The 19,772-nt window shown below is 30.9% G+C and overlaps 3 protein-coding genes, 1 non-coding gene and 1 pseudogene across 4 annotated transcripts; 2 read left to right on the top strand and 3 right to left on the bottom strand.

Moving 5' to 3' along the window:
* The first annotated feature begins 763 nt into the window (after nucleotides 1-763).
* Nucleotides 764-2,414, top strand: LOC117913521 (annotated as a pseudogene).
* A 1,112-nt stretch (nucleotides 2,415-3,526) lies between these two features.
* LOC117911988 (EG45-like domain containing protein) lies at nucleotides 3,527-4,342 on the bottom strand. Its single transcript, XM_034826388.1, has 3 exons — nucleotides 4,210-4,342; nucleotides 3,840-4,119; nucleotides 3,527-3,732 (listed from the first exon to the last, which is right to left on the bottom strand). Exons 1-3 carry the CDS (start codon nucleotides 4,322-4,324, stop codon nucleotides 3,726-3,728), a joined length of 402 nt encoding a protein of 133 aa, XP_034682279.1. The 5' UTR covers nucleotides 4,325-4,342; the 3' UTR covers nucleotides 3,527-3,725.
* A 2,603-nt stretch (nucleotides 4,343-6,945) lies between these two features.
* On the top strand, nucleotides 6,946-8,934 carry LOC117913487 (pentatricopeptide repeat-containing protein At2g20540-like). The gene has a single exon (XM_034828471.1). The coding sequence runs from the start codon at nucleotides 7,166-7,168 to the stop codon at nucleotides 8,789-8,791; it is 1,626 nt and encodes a 541-aa protein (XP_034684362.1). The 5' UTR covers nucleotides 6,946-7,165; the 3' UTR covers nucleotides 8,792-8,934.
* An 84-nt stretch (nucleotides 8,935-9,018) lies between these two features.
* LOC117913488 lies at nucleotides 9,019-14,432 on the bottom strand. The gene is made up of 2 exons (XM_034828472.1): nucleotides 14,191-14,432; nucleotides 9,019-9,919 (listed from the first exon to the last, which is right to left on the bottom strand). Exons 1-2 carry the CDS (start codon nucleotides 14,360-14,362, stop codon nucleotides 9,168-9,170), a joined length of 924 nt encoding a protein of 307 aa, XP_034684363.1. The 5' UTR covers nucleotides 14,363-14,432; the 3' UTR covers nucleotides 9,019-9,167.
* Nucleotides 14,433-18,151: 3,719 nt separating this feature from the next.
* Nucleotides 18,152-18,235, bottom strand: TRNAL-CAA. Its single transcript has one exon. It is a non-coding gene; the product is annotated as a tRNA-Leu (tRNA).
* Nucleotides 18,236-19,772: the final 1,537 nt, after the last annotated feature.

Below are 19,772 nucleotides of genomic sequence, written 5' to 3'. Positions count from 1 at the left end.
ACTCAAGAATTTCCATAAGTTGTTTAGCTGATAAATTTTTTAGCCTCAAGTTATAAATGAATAAAAAAAATATGATTATTTTTTCGAGTTACAAAAAAGAAAATTCAAAAGAGAAGAGAATTTTGTTTTTGGAAAAGAAGAATCATGTCCTTTTTGGGTTTTCAGGTATTTAAGAAGAGAGAAAAAAAAAGTCTCTTTTTTTTTTATTATTAAGGGCCCTTCTAGCGGAGAGAAATGTATACTTTGTTTTATTTATATTTGTATATTTTAATAATGAGGGTAAACTATTCCCCCATTCTCTATTTATTTGATCGGGTTGAATTAGGGTCTCCCATCCAAGACTAAATTCACTAATTATCAATTAAAAAATTAAAAGAAATGGGTAAGAATTATTAGGGTTTTTAAGTTAAAAGAAATGTTTGATTAAAAACAGGGGACAATAATTATATTTAAAAAATATACTTTTATCTACTGAAAATTATACATATAACCTCATTTTGACATATTTATCCTTAAAGTTTTTTATCTAATAAGTGTTTGATGAGATATAAGATTTTAAAAATTACTAAATTGTATTTTTATCCAAAAAATAGTTATATTTTATTTTTCCTAAACAGCTTGATCATTCTTCCAACGTCATGTTTTTTCAATCACCCTTTTAATCAGATGCAAAGTGTTTGATTCCTTCTTGAGTTTTCCTTAATGAAGGTTCAAAGTTGAAGGCTGTCAGAAACCCCAGAATGAAGTATAACCATTTGAAATCACTGTCAGACACTTTGGGACCATGATAGCCTCAAGAACTTGGCAAATTTTCAGACTGGAAGTCACTGGCCACGTGATCATCAATGGCCAGGAAGCTCAGGGCCTTGAAAATCAGAGAAATGGAAGATATGTTTGTACCCATCTTGAAAAACTGCCCGAACATGGTAGAATTGAAGAAAATCCATGCCCACATAGTCAAGTTTTCACTCTCATAAAGTAGTTTTTTGGTGACAAAAATGGTGGATATGTGTAATCACCATGGAGAAACAGAGTATGCAAATTTGTTATTCAAAAGGGTGGCTGACCCAAATGCTTTCTTGTACAATGCAATGATCAGAGCTTATAAGCATAACAAAGTTTACATCCTAGCAATCACTGTTTACAAGCAAATGCTTGGACACTCCCATGGTGAAAACCCCATTTCCTGACAAATTCACCTTCCCATTTGTTGTTAAACATGTGCAGGACTTATGTGTTATAATCTGGGAAAACAAGTTCATGGGCATCCGTTCAAATTTGGGCCAAAGTCCAATACAGTAATTGAAAATTCTCTCGTGGAAACGTATGTAAAATGTGATAGCTTGGATGATGCCCACAGGGTGTTTGAGGAAATGACCGGAAGGGATGCAGTTTCTTGGAATACCCTCATTTCAGGGCATGTTAGATTAGGGCAGATGAGAAGGGCAAGGGCTATCTTTGAGGAGCTGCAGGACAAGACCATTTTTTCTTGGACAGCTATCGTTTCCGGGTATGCTCGCATTGGGTGCCATGCAGTTGCATTGGAATTTTTCCGAGAATGCAAATGGTGGGTATTGAGCTTGATGAGATCAGTCTTGTTTCTGTTTTACCAGCTTGTGCCCAGGTGGGAGCTCTTGAGTTAGGGAAATGGATACGTATTTATGCAGATAAAGCCGGGTTTTTGCGCGACATTTGTGTTTGTAATGCTTTGATCGAAGTGTATGCAAAACGTGGAAGTATGGATGAAGGGCGTCGCTTGTTTCATCAGATGAATGAGAGGGATGTGATATCTTGGGAGTACAATGATTGTAGGGCTAGCAAATCATGGAAGAGCTCGTGAAGCTATTGAATTGTTTCAAGAAATGCAGAAGGCAAAGGTGGAACCCAACATCATCACCTTTGTTGGTCTTTTATCAGCTTGTGCCCATGCTGGCCTTTTGAATGAGGGATTGGGGTACTTTGAGTCAATGGAAAGAGATGACAATATAGAACCAGGGGTTGAGCATTATGGTTGTTTGGTCAATCTTCTTGGTCTTTCTGGGCGCCTTGATCAGGCTCTTGAACTCATAAAGAAGATGCCAATGAAACCGAATTCGGCTATTTGGGGTTTGTTATTGAGTTCCTGCAGAAGTCACGGCAATCTCAAGATTGCAGCCATTGCAATGGAGCATCTGCTAGAGCTTGAACCAGACGATACGGGGAACTATGTCTTGCTTTCAAATCTTTATGCAGACTTGGGAAAGTGGGATGGTGTATCGAGGATGAGGAAACTAATGAGTAGTAAGTACATGAACAAGACACCAGGGTGTAGTTCAATTGAGGTGGACAATATGGTTCAAGAATATGCATCAGGTGATGATTCAAAACCATTTTCCAAAGCATATATAGGGTACTAAAGCTGCTGGTTATGCATCAGAGCAAAATGGATGATGATATCATCGAAATTATGGTTCATGACATAAGCTAATTTTGTTTTAAAATCAAGATGAAATGCTATCTATATATTCCCCAATATGATTGTTTCTGTGCAATTTCATTAACTGTGGCTCATATACCCAGAGCCCGCAATGGCTCTAAATAACAAGCATAACCTGCTTCGAAAATGAAGGGGTTCTTACATTTCCATGTGTCAGGCTTTTAATTAATTGATCATCGCGTGTATCAAAATGGTAGAATAGAATTAAAGAATACAACACCAACAGAAATTGCTAGTGCAGTTTTCCTAATTGGTCGTCATCTATGGTATAAAGCTTTGGAAAAAAAAAAAAAAAAAAAAAAAGAGAACCAAATTTAGCCTATTTAATTGAAATAAAGTAGGTCCTAAAGGTATCAAATCGATGTCTTTGGGATATGCTAAAAATCATAAAACATATACATGTCTTAATGTAAAAGATTGATTCTATTTTAGAAGCAATATTGGCATAATTCTTAGACATTCATTGTTTAGAACCAAACAAGGAATTGAAAGATTCAATTTTAGAAAATAATAAAGAAAATTCTCAAAAAAAAAAAAAAAAAAGAAACAATAGATAATCAAGATCTAAAAATATAAAAGAATTATTTTGAAGCAATATTTTTACTATATTATAATAATAACAAAAGAAAAACAAAACAAGAAGGCTGAGATAATAGGAGAAGGGCGGTGCGTTGGTTGCACGCTATGCTATAAAGTAAGTTGAATCAGTCAGCCTTAGAAGCGAAAATAAAAGAATAAAAATTAATTGTAAAAGAGTTAGTGGGGGCATTTGCATTGGATTTAAATCAAAAACTCAAAAATCATTTGTGATTTTGAAAGCAAAAACGAAACAACCCAGCAAAGTGTAGGAAAATTCTAGCTAAATTTAAGAGCAGGAAAGGAAAAAGCAACCAAGGCAGGGTAAGAAAATTTCAATAATAGAACTTCTGCTTCTACTAAGGTTGCATTGTATAATGTTGGAATATAAAGAATTACATCTTTCCAATAAGCATATATATATATATAAAGAATTCTGCTTCTACCGCTCATCGGAAAAGGTTAGCCTCTGGATATTCCTCTCTTTCAAAAACTCAAAAGAACTCCACTCACATTGATTCAAAAAAAACACAGCGATGTGATCACAGAAACCGAAATTGAAAGACATAGAATGGAAACCTCAATAACAAAAAGCAAAAAACCTTCTCCCTCAAGCCATCAGATAAACAAAAAGCTCCGAGATGTATATCCGCATTAATATCCATTGCAACCCTCAAGCCCTGCGCGCACATCAAGCGCCCCACAAAAACATTAAAACTTCCAGCAGAAATAATTTTCTTAAAAGGGATGATTCAATGTAATTAATATTAAAAGGGATGACACTTACTCTGCATACTCTATGTTAACGAAAGAAGCAGAAGGATTAGCAATAGCCCCAAATGCAATAGTAGAAAGAACAAGGATCACTCCATTCCTAGAGGCTTTATCCACAATATTCACTTTTATGATCTGACCAGGTTTGCATATCCCCGGAGTCTCTGCGCTCAAGCACCTGACAAAGTACTGCCTGCCGCACGCTGCTCCATTGTCCCATAGCCCATCTCCGGCTGACGCGAATAAGTTGTTTGATGGGAACTTTGACAGATCGTTGCCGTAGCAGGCAGTTGCTGTATCAATTCCCAGATTATAAAAAAAAAAAAAAAAAAAAAAGAATGTGTGGAAGCTTTGAATTACAGATATGGATCTTTGGTGCTTACGCAGATATGGGGGAGCGTATTGGCCTGCTGTCCCAATATCTCCTGTGCAGACATGAAGAAGCCATAAAAATATGAGAAGCAAGGCCGCCAATTGGAGGTGTTCATTCTTCGCCATGTAGAGAGCTTGTAATGTAATCGCTGGCAGTTTCTTATCAAATTCATCACATCTCCAATATATAAAGATAGTAACCCTCTCTCGAAGCTCTACAATGGAATTGGAAAGGGTGCCAGTTACCGAAAATAACTTATGCATTTAATGCAGAGTGGTGTTGGTCAGAAGCAGTGGGCATTAAATGAGGTTTATGTGACACCAAAAAGAATCATTTGAATATAAGTTTAAAAAAGTGGTTAGATGTTATATTTCTTTTAATACATAGGTTTGACCAAAGCTCATCATATCCTCTACATTAATAATATTATATTATTATTTTTGTCAATTCTCTCACTTGTTGTCTTATTTGTGATGTCAGTGAATTTGTCTCCAAAGCAAGTATTCATTCAAGGCATTGAAGCGTGTGGTTTTTAGTCCTAATCATATTTTGGTTAACACCACACTCCACATTCTTGACCTTCATATTTTTCATGTGTATTTTCTTAATATGTTTGGACCGAAATTCAATTAAAGTAGGTTTGGCCGAGGTTCTAGAAAGTCCTTTTAGCGTATGCAAAAAATGCTTTTGAAAAAAAATAAAATAAGTATTTAATAAAATTTAGAAAATATTTTTAAAAATCTAAAAATCACTTTAACATTAAAAAATCACTTATAATATTTTTTGAATAAATACTTTATAGGTGATTATCTTATTAAAAGTCTATTTAATAATAATTTTAAAAATCGTTTTTAATTTTTTTTATGCTTGAAAATTTTTATTATTCAATATTAGAAATGATTAAAATATTTTTTAAAATTATTACCAAATACATTCTAATATTTTCAAAGAAAATATTTTTATTAAAAACATTTTGAGTAAAAATATTATTAAACGTGTTCTAAGATTCAAAGTATTTTTAAAGTGTAATATTTCTAATATTTTTTTTTCAAAAACACTTTTTAAGTTAAAAATGTTTCTTAAAATCATCGTGAGACACTACTTTGAATTCCAAAAAAAGAATTTTTACATTAATTTCTAAAAACATATAACCTAGGATGTATTTGATTTCTGCTTTTATTATTATTTTTATTTGGGTTTCAAAATTAAAATTGTGAAAATTATTTGGTTTTTTTCTTAATAGCTAATGATTTGACTTTAATTACCTGAAACATTTTTACTCTAAAATTAATTTAGGACCTGATTTCATTAACTATTAAAAAAAAATCAATGTCGTAAAATGTATAAAAAAAATAAAATAATTCTTTGACATCCAAGGAACTAAAGAATAAACTTTAACTCATTAATTTTACCAATATTTATTTACCAACAAAAATTTAAGCAATCTTCTAAAATTTAATTTTATAAATTATTTAGTCATTCAATTTATAAAAATCAAATTCTCAACTATTTGTTATAACCTTTATTTAATTTATTTCATTTGTCAAATTCTTCCGTTCCATCAAACTTTCAAAAGTTAAGTTCATTAAATTCACATTTAATTAATTTACCTTTTTGTCTATATTTTTTTTTAAATTCACGTATCATAATTTAATTTCAATTCAATTCTGTTTGATGTTTTGTAATTCTATAAAATTTAATTTCAATTATAAAAATTAAATTGGTTTGTTATAAAATTAAATTCAATTTTTTTAATTATTCATTATAACAATTCGATATAATATAAATTTTTACCAAGTTTTTCTCCCCACGATTCTCTAATAATTACCTAATAATAATTAAATTAATTGTCACAATATACTTAATATTCAAAATTTCAAAATTTAATCTCAATTATTTGATATTTAAAATTTTCACTAATTTTAAATTTAATTTTTGAAATTTCCACTCTTTACATTTGATGTGGTAAAATTTTCAAACTATTGATTTTTGAATAATTTTTTTTTAAAATTAATTAAATATTAACACGTGCTTTTCACTATTTTTTTTTTACCATTTGAGTAATAATTTTATAAAAACTTTTTTGATTCTGAATATTTTAGGAAAACCCGGGTATTAAGAAGTGGTAGAGTGAATGGAAAGGAGTTGGGGCCAAAAGTGTTCCAATTTCCTGCGAATGCGTGCCATCTCCTTCATGAAACTTTTCTTTCCCACTTTCAAACTACTACTCTGCTCTAAAAGAACCCATCAATTCTGCTGAGTACTCGGCTGTCATCAGTCACCAACCATGGTCTCATTAAGAACAATATCTGCTGAATCTCCTATCCAAGTCCCCCCTTCTCTCCGCTGGAACTTCTCTTGCTCTCTGTGTAACCCTTAAACTTCCTCAACAGCATAATAAGCCTTGGTGGGGAATTCCTTGCTTCTTGGGTTTGGACGTCAATTATGACCGAGGCACGATTGGGAACATAGTCATGGAACCAGGTCCTTCTCCCGTAGGTTTGGTCCTATACCGTATCAACCAACCACATGTTGCTTGGCATTTATTTTCTTGAACACGGAGAGGATTGTATTCTGTAATTTATATTTAGTCATAAAATATTATAAAAAAATCATTTTTTTATGTATTGAAAATTATACATAACATCATTTTGAGATATTTGCTTAAATTTTTTATCTAACCAGTGTTTGATGAGATATAAGGTATCCAAAAATAGTTATATTTCAATTCTCCAAAGCAGCTTGATCAGTCTTCCAACATCATGTTCTCAATCACCCTTTTAATCAAATGCCCAAAGTGCTTGATTCCTTCTTGAGTTTTCCTTTGAAGGTTCAAAGTTGAAGGCTGTCAGAAACCCCAGAATGGAGTATAACCATTTGAAAACACTGTCAGAAACTTTGTGACCATGATAACCTCAAGAACTTGACAGTATTCAGACTGGAACTCACTGGCCACATGATCATCAATGGCCAGGAAGCTCAGGGCCTTGAAAATCAGAGAAATGGAAGATATGTTTGTGCCCATCTTGAAAAACTGCCCCAACATAGTAGAATTGAAGAAAATCCATGCCCACATGGTCAAGTTTTCACTCTCACAAAGTAGCTTTTTGGTCACAAAAATGGTGGATGTGTGTAATCACCATGCAGAAACAGAGTATGCGAATTTGTTATTCAAAAGGGTGGCTGACCCAAATGCTTTCTTGTACAATGCAATGATCAGAGCTTATAAGCATAACAAAGTTTACGGCCTAGCAATCACTGTTTACAAGCAAATGCTTGGACACTCCCATGGTGAAAACCCCATTTTTCCTGACAAATTCACCTTCCCATTTGTTGTTAAATCATGTGCGGGGCTTATGTGTTATGATCTGGGAAAGCAAGTTCATGGGCATGTGTTCAAATTTGGGCAAAAGTCCAATACAGTCGTTGAAAATTCACTTGTGGAAATGTATGTAAAATGTGATAGCTTGGATGATGCCCATAGGGTGTTTGAGGAAATGACTGAAAGAGATGCAGTTTCTTGGAATACCCTCATTTCAGGGCATGTTAGATTAGGGCAGATGAGAAGGGCAAGAGCTATCTTTGAGGAGATGCAGGACAAGACCATTTTTTCTTGGACAGCTATCGTTTCCGGGTATGCTCGAATTGGGTGCTATGCAGATGCATTGGAATTTTTCCGGAGAATGCAAATGGTGGGTATTGAGCCTGATGAGATCAGTCTTGTTTCTGTTTTACCAGCTTGTGCCCAGCTGGGAGCTCTTGAGTTAGGGAAATGGATATATTTTTATGCAGATAAAGCCGGGTTTTTGCGCAACATTTGTGTTTGTAATGCTTTGATCGAAATGTATGCAAAATGTGGAAGTATAGATGAAGGGCGTCGCTTGTTTGATCGGATGAATGAGAGGGATGTGATATCTTGGAGTACGATGATCGTAGGGCTAGCAAATCATGGAAGAGCTCATGAAGCTATTGAATTGTTTCAAGAAATGCAGAAGGCAAAGATTGAACCCAACATCATCACCTTTGTCGGTCTTTTATCGGCTTGTGCCCATGCTGGCCTTTTGAATGAGGGATTGAGGTACTTTGAGTCCATGAAAAGGGATTACAATATAGAACCAGGGGTTGAGCATTATGGTTGTTTGGTCAATCTTCTTGGTCTTTCTGGGCGCCTTGATCAGGCTCTTGAACTCATAAAGAAGATGCCAATGAAGCCGGATTCAGCTATTTGGGGTTCGTTATTGAGTTCCTGCAGAAGTCACGGCAATCTTGAGATTGCAGTCATTGCAATGGAGCATCTGCTAGAGCTTGAACCAGCCGATACAGGGAACTATGTCTTGCTTTCAAATCTTTATGCAGACTTGGGAAAGTGGGATGGTGTATCGAGGATGAGGAAACTCATGAGAAGTAAGAGCATGAAGAAGACACCAGGGTGCAGTTCAATTGAGGTGGACAATATGGTTCAAGAATTTGCATCGGGTGATGATTCAAAACCATTTTCCAAAGCTATATATAGGGTACTAAAGCTGCTGGTTATGCATCAGAGCAGAATGGATGATGATATCATCGAAATTATGGTTCATGACATAAGTTAGTTCTGTTTTAAAATCAAGACAGTCTGGTGGGATGAAATGCTATCTATATCCACCAGTATGATTGTTTCTGGGCAATTTCATTAACTGTGGCTCATATACCCAGAGCCCGCAATGGCTCTAAATAACAAGCATAACCTGCTTCGAAACCGAAGAGGTTCTCGCATTACCCTGCCTGTGATATTATCCCCAGCATCTGACCTCTACTAAATTACACAGTGTGCCTGCTATATGCTAAACAATTTCTTTTGTGAACTCATGAAATATACCATGCTAAAATATCAAATTCAGCAACTGAAGGGGAAAAAATTACATTCCAGGAAGAGTTAAACAAGTTCACCGAACTGGTAAATCTGTAAAAGCAAAATCAGAAGAGCATTTAGAAGCTGAATAAGTTTCTTAGGCAGAGGCCACAAATGACAACTACTGCGTAGAAACTGCAATCCATGAAAACTGAATCGACCACCTTCTGCAACAACAAACTTGCCTCCAAAGCCCTACTTACTTGGTCAGCCCAACCATTTCCGCTTTCCAAAGGAGCCTTATTAACTACTTTCCCTGCCCTATTTGAACCTCCTTGCTTATCAGAAAGAAGCCGTGCAAGCACCACCGTTAGATTGGCCAGCAAAAGTAGATACAGTGGCCTGGTGGCTGTGATGCTCTTTATGATGTTGCTGCCCAACCCAGGAAATCCTAAATTTGATAGAACTACTAAGAGGGCTGCTGCCACTGAACACAGAATACGGGTGCTCTCTGAAGCTGCAACAGCAGAACTTATTTGAGCTGGTGTGAAAAATCTATGCTGATGGGTATGTGGTTCAGACTGTTGGTGTGTGTCAGCAGTAGAAACAGATGAGGTTTGAATGGTTGATGAGCCCACAGGTGACTCCTTTATGAGATTGGTTTCCAAAGCAGGAGCTTTTGAGGTTTCATCAAGTCCCAAAGCCGGAGCTTCTGAGGTTTCATTGAGTCCCAAAGCAGGAGCTTTTGAGGCTTCATTGCTTGTGTCAGGATGGCGTAAGTGAGGTTCTACTCCACTTCCACCATTATAGGCATTCATATGGCCTGTTTCAGTGCTGGAATCACTTTTTGACATCGTAGGACGAAAGCTATCCTTGCCATGGGGAGGCACTGCAGCATGAATAGGACACTGAGCAACATGCAAAAATAGGATTTCCAATTTGCAACAAGCCATAAAAACAATAATAAGCCATAAAGGCAATAATAAGAACTTCTCTTTCTTTATCTCAACAAGCAATAAAAAAATCCTGCTATTTTAGTATATGAAATGTACAGTCTTCCTCTCTTACCTTGTGGTTCTTAAATCATAAGATCCATATCCATGGCCAGATAAATCAATTGTTAGTGTGTATATTCTTGGAAAATAATAATTATAAGTTACTCAATAAGGCTTAAGAGTGAAATATTGAAGAAACCAATGAGTTGGGATATTTTCAACCAAAAAATGAAGTTCAACAAATGGACCAAATTCTTAACATGTTAGGTTTTTTCTTTTGCTGATTTGTTTGGAACATGTGGTGAGCTACTAAACTACTAGTATCCATTTTCTAGTGACTCAGATATATTGCAGGTTGATAAGCTAACTAGAAAACCATAAGAAATAAGCACATATTGATACTTCCAATTTTCTAACACATATACACAAGGTGATAAATGTATTACAAGTATATTTTTAGAAAAGGGCCAATCGAACGGACACTTACTATCTATAAGATGGGAAACTTAATTTCAGTCATTTTTATAATATTTTCTTCATTGTCACTTGTCAATCTCTCAATGAAGAAGAAAACAGAAGGCCACATCATCTAGATTCCATTAGTAACGCATTTCTGTGATGGACTGTTATTAAGAAATATGTTGTTTTAGCAACTATCAGCCTAAGGGCAACTTACAGTATGAGCTGAAAATCAGCCAACTTAACAAATTAAATCCTTTAGTTTCATTTGGATAGCAGAAAATGGCAAGCAAATGTGAAAGGAAAAGCAAAGGGAAGGACACAGTTTTAAAAGACGCGCCTAAACTCAAGGCACAACCACTCTATAGTTGTAGCACCTCGCTTGCCAAGACATGCAACTTATTAAAAAGGTGCATCTTGTTGACTTTACTTTTCCTTTTTAAACACTTTTATTCTTGAAATTTGTAGTTTTATATTAAAATTTATATAATTTCATTACTTTTTTATTGAATGTTTCTTTTAAATATTTGGAATCTTAATTTTTTTTTAATTTATAGGACTAGATTTTGAATCATATTTTATAAAATTGATATGCATCCTAGATCACATTTCACTTTACTCAGGCGTGTGCCTTGTGCCTAAACTATAGGAGACAAACTTTTGAACCTTTGGTACACCTTACACCTTTTAAAACCATAGGGAAGGAAAAGGTAAAGGAAAAAATTAAAAACTTTCTGTTATTTGGTTGTACACAGAGAATGAAAGATAAAATAAGTTCCTAAAGTGATCAATTTCCCTTGTTTGGTCATCGGAAGCAAAATTAGAGGAGAAAATTGGCATTAAGAAAAAAGAGAGTACCTAAACACCACCAGCCCCATATAATCATTTATACATTGTCACTTCACTTCCATCATTACAGTCAATCATCTACAACTACCATCCAATGTTTTGAAAATGGACCTGATCAGCCGGTTCAACCATCAACCAGTGGCTTTTTTGGTCCGGTCCCTTTTCTAAATTGTTTGGCTATTGAACAAACCATAAACAACCTGAACCAACAGTTGGACTAGTAAATTGGATGAACCGGGCAGTTCTTTAAGAACCAAATAGTTCAATGCACCCTCTTTTTCATACAAACAGGCCTAACTCCACCCCATATTGCCACCATTTTTCTTCATCCGAACAGGCCTAATTCAAAAGCCCAAATTAGGTTGGGTTGTTCCTTGAATTCACGCGTTTAGCTTGTCTTGGGTGAATACTATATTTAAGGGCCTTCTTATTCTTGTCTTCATCTGATGTAGTATTGATTGGGATTGACAAGAATAGAACTCAAGAAAAATCAATGAAAGAAATACTTGAGCTCAAGACCTGAAGCTTAGGCAAAGGATGGAGAACCATTCAGCTACATACATTTTGATGCTTAGTATAGCAAACAAAAAACCTATATTCTTTTCTAAGAAAATTTATAATATTAAATAAAAATAATATAATTTAAAAAAAAAATTATAAAATTAAATTCATTTTTAATCTATTCACATTTAAATATTATACATATTTCATTTAATAAAATTTAAAATATTAATACGTTTATACTTATGCATGATTTAATTTGATAGTATCAAAGATAAAAAAAAAATAGATATTATTGATTTTTAATTTATTTAAAATATTAAATTTTAACAATATATAAATTATATATTAATGATGTCATCAATTCTATTGCAATTCAACCACTGGTACGACCATTCGTAAATCAATAACTTTTTTGTTTCAATGACCGATCCAATTCTTAAAACAATGCTGCCATTTGCCTTCCAAATTATAAAAATAAAATATAAAAAAATAAAAACAAAAACAAAAGAACAATTTATTAAAAACATAACAAGTATATAAAGGTTGTCAAAGAGCAAAAAAACAGGAAAAAAAAAAAACACACTAGTGCAACCCCACCTACTCCACAAAATCAACCAATGATAAGCAAGCCACTCCCTAGCAAAATCTAGACTCAAGAAAGAACATCCACATAAAAGAATAAAAAAATAAAAATAAAAAGCCCACACCATCCTAACAATGCATCTTTCACCATAAAAGGCAAAACTCAAAAATAAATAAATAAATAATAGGTTTCAAAGACTATAAGATACACCACAATGAAGAAGGATATGATTGGCGGACTTCTCATTGCTCTCGCACAAGCAACACCAATTATCTATAACCTCACCTCCCCTCCTTAACTAGTCCAATATCATAATTTTCTCCAAACCACCTCCTACACAAAAGAAAACCACCTTTGGAGGAGCCCAAGAATGACAAACTTCTTTAAATTAAACTAGGATCTTCAAAAACTAGCACCAAAGAATTAAAATAGGATCTTAGAGATAACATCTCATCCTCATTCAATTTATAAACTAACTGTTTTCACAACTCTTTGCGTTATCGTATCTTGGATCTACTTAAAGAAAGCTTCCACCATTTCTACCTCCAATCTTGAACATTTTCGAGAAAATAAGGGCTCCAATGCCTATCATCTCCCACCTCCTCCCAAACTTCCACTATTGAAACATCCTTATAATTTTAAGCATTTTAAAGGATCCTATAAGTGATAGTCATGGTAGAGCTAAAAATTATTTGATAAAGCCATGAGAGGGTCAAATTTTAGAAGTAAGAAAAAAATAACTAAATTAGAAACTACTAACAATGACAAATTATAATTTTATTATTATGAACTAGTATTTTATTTTCCCCACCCTTTTTTTAGTATATGATAAACAATGGGAAGTCATTCTCCTTTGTTTTCTTTCACTTTCTCATTGGTTCATGATATCCAAATGCACTTTAAGCTCCATTTAGGAAAATTAAAAAAATTGGAAGAAATCTTAAACTTTCTTGTTTGGTCGCAAACGTCGCCCACTACATACTGTATTTGGAAAGGGAATAGCATTAGAGAGAAATGGTTAAACTCAAACTTTAAAATAAAAAATAAATAAATAAATAAAAATTACTTCATTTCTTTCCTTTTTTTCAATCCCATTTCTCTAATTATCCTAAGACTCCATTTGGATCTTGGAAACTATGAGGAAAAGGAAAAAATAAAAATCTTGGTTCTGATGAACAATATGAAGGAAAATAAAACATAAAATCGTATAAAAATTTATAAAACTCCAGATTCTTTGTTACATTGAAAAGAAAGAACAAAGTTAGATAAATAGTAAAGAAAAAATTCACTGGACTCAAACTCACGTTTTAATTTCCTACGTTTTTCATTTACTCTCCTTTTATCTCTGTCACTTTTTCCTTCCTCCACTATTTCCAAGATTCGAATGAAGTCTAAGGGTTGCATTCTGGTTTACAGTATACAGATTTTGCTAAATTTTATCATCAAATTTTCCCGTGAATTTCTTCTACAATCCCATATAATTTCCCTAAAATTTCACATTTGAGTCACAGAATAAGTGGAAAATCACAAGCACTATTCTCTAGGTTCTAAATCCTTTAACACTTGCACATATCTAACACTAACACAATCTTTTCCTCCTTTCTAGTTACAAAAATTGGGGGAAAATCAGAGCCGTTTTGTTGCTTCAAGGCCATTCCAAGCATCCGGTTGGAAGCAACAAAATCAGATCTGGCCGCAAACACCAACAATCAGTCTTTTTTTTTTCTGGGAACAATTTACAGGGGAAATAAAGGGAAGAAAAGGAGGTACCGGAGCTTGGACTAGGGAGAGGATATCGGGGATCTTGATCGGATCGTCGTGGTGATGAGGCGGGCGACGATGAAGGAGATGGCAGGGTTTGGATGCGACCGGTGATGAGAGCTAAACGGTCGGACCCTCTCTCCAAAATACGACGTCGTCTGGCTTCTCTGCTGGATTCCATAATTCAATTTTCCTGTCGAAAGACTCGAAACGCTAACCTCGTACACAGTTTCAGGACCCCTATGCCTTTGGGTGATCACCGTTTTGCCTAAAATAGAGCTTTGGGCTTCTAGAAGTAAATCCAAACTTCCAAGCGGCCCAACATTTGTGGACAGAACTCTGAACGTACAATATGGGTCAGGGGCTGCGTGCCGGGGCTGAACGGACCCGTACCTGATGCTCTCATTTTCTACCCGTGGGTGGGGTTCAAATTTCACTAACTCAATTCGAATTAAGAAACAACCGATCGTGAGTCAACCTGACTTCCAACTCAAATTGCCTAACCCAAATTCAAACCAAAATCATATTTTTAAATTGGGTTTTAATTCAAGTTTATTAAATTAGATTAAGTAATATTTGTTTTTTGTCTGAATAGAAAAAATTAAAATATTTTATTTTTTTTATTCAATTAAATATAACATGTTGATATTAATTCATGTAATTAAAGTCAATTTATTATTAATAAACTCAATTTAGTTATATCGATTAATATTAATGTATTATTTTTAGTTAAATAGAAAAAATTAAATATTTTGATTATTTCTATTTGTCCAAATAACAAACATCATCTTAATTATAATTTAAAAATCATCCACAACATTTTTTAAAAACTCTTTTTCTATTTGTTTACCAAAATTTAAATAGTAAATGGAATGAAATTTTAAGATAATAATAAAAATATATTTATAAATCTTTCTAAAAATAAAAAGTATATAATATAATTATAGTGTGATGTTTTCTTTACAAATATGAAAGGAAAAGAAATTAAACGTAGTCCAATTTAAATATTAAAAATGATTATCTAGCCCAAATATGGAATTGGGTTGAGCCAACCTTCCAAGTTGCACACCTATTTTAAGGTCTTCCATAAGTCTATAAATTTGTTTCTTTTATTAGTGAACAAGTGCATCACTTTTATGGAGTTTATTAGATTTTATAAGTGAGATTACATATTTCAAAAATGAAAATTTAGGTTTTATTTGGTTTCCAAAAATACGAGGAAAAGAAAATAAAGAGAAAATAATTTTTAAAAAAATATATGAGAGAAAATAAAAATAAATAAATTTAAAATTATTAAACTACTTTTTATATGTTATTTCAAATTTATTTTATTTATTTTTAAATTTTTTATAGGAAGATTAAATAATTTTAAAATATGTAACTTCCTATTAGACGCTACAAACCCTCTTAAAAGTAATTGTTATTAGAAAATGTGCATACACTAACCTTATAGTACATTAGTGCATTTATCCAAGTACCCACAACATTCGAAGAGCTGATAAACGCAACTAACCTTCCATATACCAATAACACTAAACATGAGGAACTTTTCATATTTTTAAAATAGCAAATACTATGCAAATATATGTAATAATCTAAACGGATATTAAATAGTAAATTATAGAATGCTTTCCAAATAATACTAAACATGAGAGACTTTTCATATTTTTATAAGAGCCAACATTGATATAAAATGTGTTTTTATATTAAACAAACATCAAATATTAAAATACAATATATTTTTGGGCAAATTTTTATAAACCAAACATGACAATGATATAAATTATTTCATTAGATATAATATTTAAGGATATTAAACCTCGTTGTAAATGAAAGTCCTATGATTGTATATTTTATCTTATCTTATTCTACCAATCAAATATAATCTAAGACTATGGCAGGTAGGATAGAATAGAATATGTATATCATTATATATTATATCTCATTAGATATAAAATATATATTCTAGGATGTCAATTGGATATGATATCCTTAAATATTATATTGAATTGACATGATATCCTAAGGTATTACAGGATATGACATGCTTATATTTAGCTTGTAAAATAAATAAATAAATAAAATAGAATATCTATTACTTATTAATGTTGGATATTTGTATAAAATAAAACTATATTACATTCTAATATTTGATATTAGAAAATATGAAATTTCTATTATGTTTCACAATATTCATTGATTAAAATATTTAAAAATTTATGAATAAATTTTTTTATATTATGTTATTCAATATATAAAAATATAATAATAATAATACACGTATTAGTATTATTTAACAATATATTTTATAAATTTATCTTTTTTTAAGCACAAATTTATTTATTTTTTAATTAGAATTTTTTATTTTGCAAAAGAAGTAACATAAAAGAAATAACAAAAACAATTATGGCATATATGAAGTACATATCTTATATCTTAATTTATGATTAACATATCACATATAGAAACATAAAAAATAAAAATAAAAATAAAATAAAAGGTGGATAACATATGTTATCATTTATTATATCTCATATTTAATAGAACATAAAATAGAATAAACGATGAGATAATTTATCATATCACATCATTAACGAAACATAGGATAGGATATGTTATTTCCTTACTTATCCTATTTCGTATTATATTCCACCAATCAAACATGACATAAGTGTTTATGTTATAAGTTTGAGAATATAGCTAACTTTATGTAGAGTGTGCAAAAATGTCATGGATTCTTCAAAGCCAAATTCATAGCAAATATTTCAAAATTTTAAAAATAATATCATGATTTAAATAAATGAAAATGTTAGAAAAATGATTTTTCAAAATACTTTAATAATCAATTTCATTGATGTTCATGGATTAAGTAGACACTTCAATCAAACTCTTGATTCAAATTCTATTTCCTTTCATTAATTTTCCTTATTTTTCATTCATTTTATTTCCTTTATAAGATTTACTTTCCTTTTTGAAGTTTGGAAAACATGTAATAAGGTGATAAAAGTAGAGGAAAGTGCAATGAAGTTAGAAATATGGAAAACACTTCAATAAAATTTCCATTCAAATTTATTTTCCTTTCATTCCTTTTTATGGTGACAACAAAATGTAATGAACCTAAAAAATAATGAAGTCGTGGACTAATGTTATATCAATATAATCCGATTTTCTTTTATTCCTTTTCCTTTGAAGTTTAGTAAATATATCATAAGCTCATAAAATAGAGACAAATATAATCAACTTTGTTTAGTTTGTGAAATTGCTAGTAAACTAGCTTGATTAGATAAGGCACTTGTAGAACACATTGTTCTAAAACCACAATGGTCTCTTTATGTGTGCGTATGAATGATTGATAGCAGTTTCAAGATACAACCTCACTTAGCTCGTAGTAGTGTCTCCTCTATGGGCATGTGCATAGAAAAATTATGAAAAATTTGTCCATGATTAAATTACCCAAAAAAATATGAACATTTAAGGATAAAAGAATGAGATACGGAGAAGAAGGGAATTTTCCTATAATTCCCTTCCTTTGAAGTTTAATATAAAGGTAATGAGAATAGAAAAAAAAAATATAATAAATAGAATGTAAGGAAAAATGAATGATTAATTGAAAATTAATTAAAAAAATAATTAGATAATAATAATAAAATAAAAAAGTATAAAGAAGAATAATAAAAATATTGTTAGAAGAAATGTGAAGGAAAAAAAATGAATAATTAATCGAAAATTTTAAAAATAATTATATAATTGTCAGAAAATAATAAAAAATGTAAAAAATAAATAAATAACTAATTTAATTAAAAAATAAAAATACATATATCAGAAAATAATTATAAAAAAAAGTGTAAAGAAGAATGAGCAATTAGTTGAAAATTAGAAAATAAATAAATAATTATCATAAAATAATTAAACAAAAAAAGTATAAAGAAGAAAAGAATTATTAATTTGAATTAAAATATAATAAAATTATTGTCAGAAGTGGGATTTGAACCCACGCCCTCTCACGAGGACCAGAACTTGAGTCTGGCGCCTTAGACCACTCGGCCATCCTGACATATTGGTTATATCTTGTCAAATATGTAAATATAGACTTTAAAGTAGAAAATATTATTTTGCAAAACAATAAATTCTATTATTAAGAGATATCAAATACGCTTTCTCAATACAACTTTTTTAAAAAAAATTACCATATCAATTTACAAAAATTTTGATTTTTGTATAAAAAATCTTATATTTCTATAAATTACTATTATTTTTTATTTTTAAAAAGTAAAAAATAAAATCATATCATATATATTAGGATTGTTTGATTAAAAGGAATTAAATAATAATAATATATTCAATTAAAAGAATTAAAATATAACCTTATTTTGTAATATTCTATTTTTTTAATAAAAATACCCTCCATCAATTTTTATTATTTTTTATTTTTCCATATTAGAAAACTCATTATTTTGATTTATTTAATGTTATATTTACAATTTTAAGTACAAAATATTTTGATATTTTATCATAAATATTTCTAAAATAATTGCATGTTATTAAGAATAATATCCATCTTCTTAAACTCTAAGATACTATCCTTTTTTCGATAAAAAATACCCTCCATTAATTTTTCTATCATCGTCTTATATTTAATCACTTTTAATATTATATTTCTATATATATTATATTAAAAAAAAGTGCTATAAGAATCTTTATTTCCATAAGCAAATTAATTAATTATATATGCCTTATATTAAAAGTATCCAATTCTTATCTCCTCTTAAATATAATATTAATATTACAATAATCTTGCAAATCATCTTCACATGTCTCTCTCCTTTTTGTAATCCCTTTATAATCTCACATGTTATATAGCTTTCTATTTATTTAAAACCTTTATTCACACATGTTACATATGTCCATTTATAATATAATATAATGTCTTACATGAATATAATTAATCCCTTTCTTAAAAATAAAAAATAAAATAATAATAATAATAATAGTTCTCAATGGGCATTACAAATTTACAACCAAAATTAAATTTTAATCAACTTGTATTGCTATTTTATATTATTTTCCATGTTATTAAGGATCATGGATTACTAATTATAGTGCCATTAGATTATTGTTTTTAGGTTTTTATACGAAATTATTAGTTATAGTCATTTCGATCAAAATATCGTTTTTAGTTATTTTGTATGATGTTTTTAGTTATGGTCTTTCAATCAAATTATTATTTTTAGTTATTTTATAATATGTTATTAATTATAGTCATTTCAATTAAATTATCGTTTTTAATTATTTTATTCAATATAATTAATTATAATCATTTTAATCAGATTATCGTTTTTAGTTATTTTAGACAACGTTAATAGTTATAGGTATTTTAATCAGATTATCATTTTTAGTTATTTTATACAATATTATTAGTTATAGTCATTTCAATCATATTATTTTTTTTTATTGTTTTTAATTATTTCACATCAGCCTTCTTATAACTATATTACCAATTCTTATTAAAAAAAAATTTACCTGGTAGAGGACGAATCTAATTGAGATCACTCGTAATTTCATGATACATGTAAAAAGGAAATAGAAAAAAA

Source organism: Vitis riparia, chromosome 4 (assembly GCF_004353265.1).
Source record: "Vitis riparia cultivar Riparia Gloire de Montpellier isolate 1030 chromosome 4, EGFV_Vit.rip_1.0, whole genome shotgun sequence".
Lineage (NCBI taxonomy): Eukaryota > Viridiplantae > Streptophyta > Magnoliopsida > Vitales > Vitaceae > Vitis > Vitis riparia.
This window is presented reverse-complemented; position numbering and strand designations above follow the sequence as displayed.

Bases quoted from the DNA above. Each gene is read 5' to 3' on its own strand.
- LOC117913488 (XM_034828472.1), bottom strand. From the start codon at position 14,362: ATGGAATCCAGCAGAGAAGCCAGACGACGTCGTATTTTGGAGAGAGGG. The intron at 9,920-14,190 runs GTACCTCCTTTT...TTCATGCTGCAG, and splicing joins TCTCCCTAGTCCAAGCTCCG to TGCCTCCCCATGGCAAGGAT.
- LOC117913487 (XM_034828471.1), top strand. From the start codon at position 7,166: ATGGCCAGGAAGCTCAGGGCCTTGAAAATCAGAGAAATGGAAGATATG.
- LOC117911988 (XM_034826388.1), bottom strand. From the start codon at position 4,324: ATGGCGAAGAATGAACACCTCCAATTGGCGGCCTTGCTTCTCATATTT. The intron at 4,120-4,209 runs GTAAGCACCAAA...GAATTGATACAG, and splicing joins ATACGCTCCCCCATATCTGC to CAACTGCCTGCTACGGCAAC.